Raw genomic sequence first — 7,227 nt, forward strand, 5'->3', positions numbered from 1 at the left:
TCACTTTGTAGACCAGGCTGGCCTCGAACTCAGAAATCCACCTGCCTCTGCCTCCCAAGTGCTGGGATTAAAGGCGTGCACCACCAAGCCTGGCAAGAATAAGTTTTTATAACATATAAGATTATTTAGGATTTTGCTTTTGTTATTTTTACGTCCTAGTTCTCACTGACCTGCTCCATTTGCTTTTTATATTTTAGCCATAACAAATTGCTGTAGTTCTTGAACATCAAGCTGTTGTGTGTCCTGGTATATATGCTTTCACTGCTGTGGCTTCTAGAATCATATTACTAATATGTTGAGTGCTCATTGTCCACTGAAGTAAAAGGCTTGTTTATATTTTCTAAAAATAAATCTTGTATCATATAAGGAAAAGTATATGATTCCTAATATGCATATGATGTTTAATATGCACAGTTATATTCAGTTAACAATAGAGCTAGGTTTTTTTCTTTTTTCTTTCTTCATTTTGGAGGCAGGATTTCTATACCACAGCATAGGCTAGCCTTGGACTTGATATCTCCTTCCTTACCTTCAGACTAGGATTATAGATGTGCACTTCCATATCCAGCAAGATCAGGATTTGAAATCAGACCTTTGGGTTTTAAGACTTGTTTACGTCCTTGTCCTTTTGGCGGGAGGGAGGCTGTGGGTCTCTGCAAAGTCCTGTCTGTCTTAGAACTAGAATCCAGGCTGGCCTTGAATTCAAGAGATATGCCTGCTTTCGCCTCCTGATGCTGAGATTAAAGGCATACTCCACCTTGCCTAGCTATGCATTTGATCTTAGCCAGCAGGCTGAAGAGTGAAAAGCCTATGTTTATAGCTACTTTTTGTTTGTTTATTGAGATGGATTCTTGCTATGTTGCCCAGGCTAGTCTCCAGCCTGTGGCCTCATTGATTATTCTATGTCAGCTTCCCAAGTAGCTGAAACTGCAGGAATGCACCAGGCCATAACCTTTTTTTTTTTCTTTGAGACTAGGTTGTGTTGTATAGCTGGTTAACCTCAAACCTTCATGATCTTCCTATATCAACCTATATCTGCGTGTGTGTGTGTGTGTGTCTCTCTCTCTCTCTCTCTTTCTCTGTTTCTGGTTTTTTGTTTTTTGTTTTTCTCTCTCTCTGCCTTGATTTATTTTTTTTCTAAGACAGGTTTCTGTACGTAGCTCTGGCTGTCCTGGAACTTGCTCTGTAGACCAGGATCTCTAACTCAGAGATCAGCCAGCCTCTGCCCCCCAAATGCTGGGACTAAAGGTCTATGCCACCACTGCCTGGCTTAATTGAGAGTTTAGATTCAATTTGTTTTTACACTTTTATGAGATGGGAAGCAGAACAATAGATAGAAAAAAATAAAATAGACCTAAATCTTTTTTTTTAGACCTAAATCTTAATATTAATTGATGGCTTAATGGCTAAGGTTATGTTATTGTTCTTGCAGAGTACCTGAGCTAGATGCCCAGCCATCTATGTCAGATAGCTCAAAACCACCCTATGGTTCTAGTTCTAGGGATCTGATGGTTTCTTTTTTTTTTTTTTTTTCTGGCTTCTGAGGGCACACACACTCATAGGCACATACAAATAATTAAAAATAAAAATAAATCTTAATAAATTCCAAGAAAGCTGTGCACTTTAACTTTTAAAATTTCTATTAGAATTAACTTGATTTAAAATTGGAGGGTTCCATGTATTTTTTTAGTTAATTTTTGTTCTATCATTTATTAGTTATACTTGTTAGGTATGATGTATTGTTGGACATGCAGCACCACACCCAGCAGTGGGTTAAAACTGACTTTTTTTTAAGAGTCAGAATAAATCATTTAGAAGAGAGAGAATTATCTTATAATGGCCTAACAGTGCTGCTACCTATTTTTCAATATTGGAGATTGAGCCTAGAGTTTTATACATGCTAGGCAAGTGTTCTAATATAACACACACACCCAGCTCCTCCCCTTAAACTTATTTATCTATGTATTTATTTATATGTGTTTTTCTCTGTGTGCGCACATATAGGTGTCAGTGTAGAGGTCTTAGGATAACTAGTAGAATTCTCCTACAATGTGGGTTCCCATAATCAAACTCAGATTGTCAGGCTTAGCAGCAAGTACTTTTATTCTCAGCCACCTGCTGGCCCACCTAGCCCTTTTTCATTTTATTTAGGACAAGGGATGTACTAAGTTGCCTTGTACTTCTTGAGCAGCTAGGATTGCAAGTCTGCACTAGGAGGCCTAGATGTATGCACTTTGCTATCTAGGTCTGTGTCAACTTTCTAAAAGGTTATGTGCATATACTTCATTAAAATATATGAACCTAGATTTTTATGCTCTGTGCTAGGAACATAAAGATACAGTGCTCTCCAAGAAACTTACTTAATGTGTCTGTTATCCCTGTCATCATGCTTGAAGATTAACAAAATACTCCCTCAAAGTTCTATTCTTATAATTCATGTTTATATAATTATCTGGTTATATTTAAATTTCAAATAATACTGTCTTAGATTATAGTTATTGTAATCATATTGGCATTAGCGTCATCATTATTCCATCTTTAATTCATAAACAGGTAGAATCATTTATTTTGGACCAAGAAGATTTGGATAACCCAGTCCTTAAGACATCAGAGATATTCTTATCAAGTACAGCAGAAGGAGCAGATTTGCGCACAGTGGATCCAGAGACCCAAGCGAGACTGGAAGCATTGCTAGAAGCAGCAGGTACTCTGTTGATTTTCTCGTTAAAAGCAGATCTCATCAGAAGTGATAGCACATGCCTTTAATTCTAGCAGAGGCAGAGGCTGGTCCTACAGAGGTCCACCTGGTCTACATGAAGAGATCCTGTCTCACAACAATGACAATAGAAAGTATAGATCTCTCTAAGATGTCATACAAGATTTATCTCAGAAATGTTTAACATCCCAAATTTACAATCCCTGTGATTTTTTTAAGTTTTTATTTCCTAAAAAAGTTCACATTCTATATTTTAAAAATTCTTGGTTGAATGCAATGAATAATTTTTTGACCCAAATTTTTTTTTAAAAGATTTATTTTATTTGTATGAGTACACTGTAGCTGTGTTCAGACACACCAGAAAAGGGCATCAGATCCACATTACAGATGGTTGTGAGCCACCATGTGGTTGCTGGGAATTGAACTCAGGACCTCTGTAGGAGCAGTCAGTGCACTTAACAGCTGAGCCATCTCTCCAGTCCTGACTCGAAAATTTTAAAAAGTAAAGATAACTGGTTATCAAGAAAACTGTCTGGGGCATAAAAACATAGCAGTTAATTGTAGTTTATCAAAATTTTACTGTATTTGAACTGATTTAGGGGACTCTAATGTTGTTTACTCATTTTAATGGATGCTTACCTTAATTATAAATATCTATTTTTATTTTAAATGAGCATGAACTTGAAACATAGCAAGGTATGCCAAACTACTGGTTGTGAAGTCTCATAAAAAAAAAATTCTTTGATGGGCCAAATGTGGTACTTCACACCTATAATACTACAGGTTGAGGCATTGTTGCCCTGAGAGCCTGGGCTACGTAGTGATTTCCAAGCCAGCTAGAGCTACAGTATAAGACTGTCTCAAAAACTGATTCAGGGGCTGGAGAGATGGCTCAGCAATTAAGAGCACTGGCTGTTCTTCTAGAGGACCTGGGTTCAATGACCAGCGTTCACATGGTGTCTCACAGACATACATAAAACTATACCTGTACACACAAAAAGCTGATCTAAATATATGATAAACATACTTTCTCACTGGGTGTTGTATACATGTATAAGGGAAGGTGAGACAAACAGAACAGGAGTTACAAGTTGTAGAGGATTTTAAAAAAGAAACAAACACATGTACACTCTACTCATTATTTACTGTACAAAGTTTCCATTGCACTATAATTAAAGTATTTCTCTTCTGTAAAATCTAGAAATCTAGAGCAGGGTGTGGTAGCACAAGCCTATGATTCTATCACCTGGGACACTGAGTCCAGAGGATTGCCTTAAATTCAGACCAGTTTAGCCTCTATAGCAAGATTTTGTCTCACAAAAAAACAAAACAAAAGAATGAAGTTTAGCCAATTGTTGTGGTACATGCTTAAATTCTGTCACTCAGGAAGCCAAGGTAGAAAGATTACTGCAAATCTGTAGCCACCCTGGCCCATAAAGTGAAAATTTGTCATTTCCTTTTGTTCTTGAGTCTATGTGTAGGTAGGAATGGGGGCTTCTGCCTGTGCTTCCAGCACCTGGGAGGCTAGGAGGCTAAGGTGAAAGGATCAGGAGTTTAAGGCTAGCCTATCTCAAAAAAAAAGAGAAAAGAACGAAATTAATAAAGATAAATTTATTACTTATTTAAATTTATTTAATTTTTATTATGTTTGTTTGTTTGTTTAATTTGTGGAAATGCATGTGTGTGGGTCATGAGTTCGTTTTCTCCTGTTACCTTGTGTGACACCAAGGTTGAGCTCAGGTCACCAGACTTGGCAGTGCTGTTACTTGATGCTGTCTCATTTCCATATGTATGTATTAGTTCTTTGACACTTACTGTTTTTGTTTTGTTTTTAAAGATTTATTTATTTATTTTATGTGTATGAGTATTCTATCTGCATGTACACCTGTGTGCCAGAGAGGGCATCAGATCCCATTTTAGATGGTTGTGAGCCACCATGTGGCAGCTGGGAATTGAACTCAGGACTTCTGGAAGAACAGCCAGTGCACTTAACCTCTAAGGTATTTCTCCAGCCCCTTCTTCATGTATCTTATTTTTAAAATGGTACCTAAAGAAAAAGAAAAAGAAAAAAAAAGAAAAAGAAAAAAAGAAACCAAAAAACCAAGGTGTTGGTTATATGTCTCCATGGTTAGCAGTGCTTGCTGTACAAGCATGAGGACATTAGATTGGCTTCCACAACCATGTAAAATGTCACATGTGGCAAGTTTGTGACCCAGTGCAGACAGGTGATTACCTGGGGTTTGCTGGCTCTCAGTCTAGCTCCTGGTTTAATGAGAGATTTGAGTTTAGAAGGACTAAGGTACACTTTGACAAAGATATGTGATGTCCTGTGTACTATACAAAGCATGTGCACCTACATACACATGTGCATATACTGCAAAACATTTACTATATTCTCATTATACATACATGAACATACATGCAAAATAATAATAAATGTTGAAAACCAAAACCTCAAACTATACTGTTAAAGATTCAGAAAGATCATTGATAGCCTTTTAATGTATGTCATTATCAAAGGAAGGAAAATTTATATTTCACCTATTAATGACAAATAAAAAGATAGAAAAAGAAAATTACAGAGCTTGTTTATAAAATTACATAAATTCATTGGGTGTTGGATATTTTGCTTTTTTTTTTAATTAATTTTTTATAAGATTTTATTACATGTAAGTACACTGTAGCTATCTTCAGACACACCAGAAGAGGGCGTCAGTTCTCGTTACAGATGGTTGTGAGTCACCATGTGGTTGCTGGGATTTGAACTCTGGACCTTCGGAAGAGCAGTCGGGTGCTCTTACCCACTGAGCCATCTCACCAGCCCCCGGATATTTTGCTTTTTATTTTGAGTCTAATAGACTCAATTTAAAAACGTTACTACAGAAGATATTAAGTGGATATTTGAATAAAAGGAGGAAAAATACTGTATTTTTAGTATAAATTATAGTCTTTGCATTGCTAATCAATATAGAATGGGCAAGGGTCCTGTGCTAGAGATTTTGTTGATATGACAGTTCTTTTCGTGAAATAATATTCATTTGGCACAATGAGGGGCATATTCAATCAAATTCAGAATTAGGTATAGGGAAAAATTTGTATGTTATAAAGGTGGAAGTTCTAAAACATCAGTGGTTATGTTATAGCTTTGATATTAGTGGTAGAACTAAAAACATCAAATTTACTCATCTTCTGTCAGTTTCATATATGGGGACTATGTTGTTTCTTGGGCATATATAGTGGTGTTTAAAACAATTTCAATCTTCACCTTTTTGTTTTTTTTCCCCTGTACTACCTCATTGACTAAGGAATTGGCAAATTGTCAACTGCTGATGGTAAAGCTTTTGCAGATCCTGAAGTACTCCGGAGACTGACATCCTCAGTTAGCTGTGCCCTGGATGAAGCCGCTGCTGCACTGACACGGATGAGAGCAGAGAACACACACAGTACAGGACAAGTGGATACGTATGTGTTCAATAGTTTGCTAGTATTAAATGTTTTCTTGAAAACCATATGCCGAGTGGTTATTTGAAAGGATGTTAAAGTGGATATATGAATCTATATATACTATACAAATACAAATATATATTTTTTGTTGTTTTGGTTTTGGGTTTTTGAGACAGTCTACATAGCCCTGGCTGTCCTGGAACTCACCATAGACCAGGCTAGCCTCAAATTCAGAGCTCTGTTTGCCTCTGCTTCACAAATGCCAAGTGCTGGAATTAGACTTTTATGCTCACTACATGTGCCCCCCTCCCAGCTCCTTCCAAATACTGCATTGGCCAGGAAATGTTTGTTTTGTTTTTTGAGACAGGGCCTCACTATGTAGTTTCATAGGGTCTCACCTGGCTAGTCTGGAATGCTTTACATATTCTAGAACATCCCAAATATACCAGGCTAGACTCAAATTCACAGAGATCTACCTGTCTCTCCCTCCTGAGTGGTGGGATTAAAGATGTGTGGCACCATATTGGGTACTAGTTTTATTTTTCAGACAGGATCTCACTCTGTAGCCTAGGCAGCCCTTGAGTTCTTGGGAGTCCTGCCTCAGCTTCCTTGAGTGCTGCTGTTAAGTGTGAGTCATCATACCTGACTTTGTATTCATTTTCTAGTAAACATTTTTTTGGGTGTTCGTATTACAGTATATAAGAAATCTAAACTGAATAAGACCTAATTTCTATTTCAAAATAAGTTATGTAGTCTGAAGGTTACAGTTAAGTCTAACCTGACTGCTTAAGTAGTGATAAGTGGAATGGATTATGTACTCAATAATTTAGTGGCTGGTTATTTAAATATTGCCTGTAGAATATGAGTTTGAGGGCTGGTGAGATGGCTTAGTGGGTAAGAGCACCCGACTGCTCTTCTGAAGGTCTGGAGTTCAAATCCCAGCAACCACATGGTGGCTCACAACCATCCGTAACGAGAGCTGACGCCCTCTTCTGGAGTGTCTGAAGACAGCTACAGTGTACTTACATATAATAAATAAATAAATCTAAAAAAATTAAAAAAAAAAA

At 37.1% G+C, this 7,227-nt stretch overlaps 1 protein-coding gene across 6 annotated transcripts in view; it reads left to right on the forward strand.

Annotated features, from left to right (window-relative positions):
* Positions 1 to 7,227, forward strand: part of LOC110285020 (ankyrin repeat and KH domain-containing protein 1) — a 106,409-nt gene that overhangs the window by 12,810 nt on the left and 86,372 nt on the right. For all 6 annotated transcript variants that reach the window (XM_021151052.2, XM_021151053.2, XM_021151056.2 and 3 more), the window contains exons 2-3: positions 2,554 to 2,704; positions 6,022 to 6,178. In XM_021151052.2, coding sequence (XP_021006711.1) covers positions 2,554 to 2,704; positions 6,022 to 6,178 — 308 coding nt within the window. The remainder of the gene's footprint in view (positions 1 to 2,553; positions 2,705 to 6,021; positions 6,179 to 7,227) is intronic.

This window comes from Mus caroli, chromosome 18 (genome assembly GCF_900094665.2).
Source record: "Mus caroli chromosome 18, CAROLI_EIJ_v1.1, whole genome shotgun sequence".
Taxonomy (NCBI): Eukaryota; Metazoa; Chordata; class Mammalia; order Rodentia; family Muridae; genus Mus; species Mus caroli.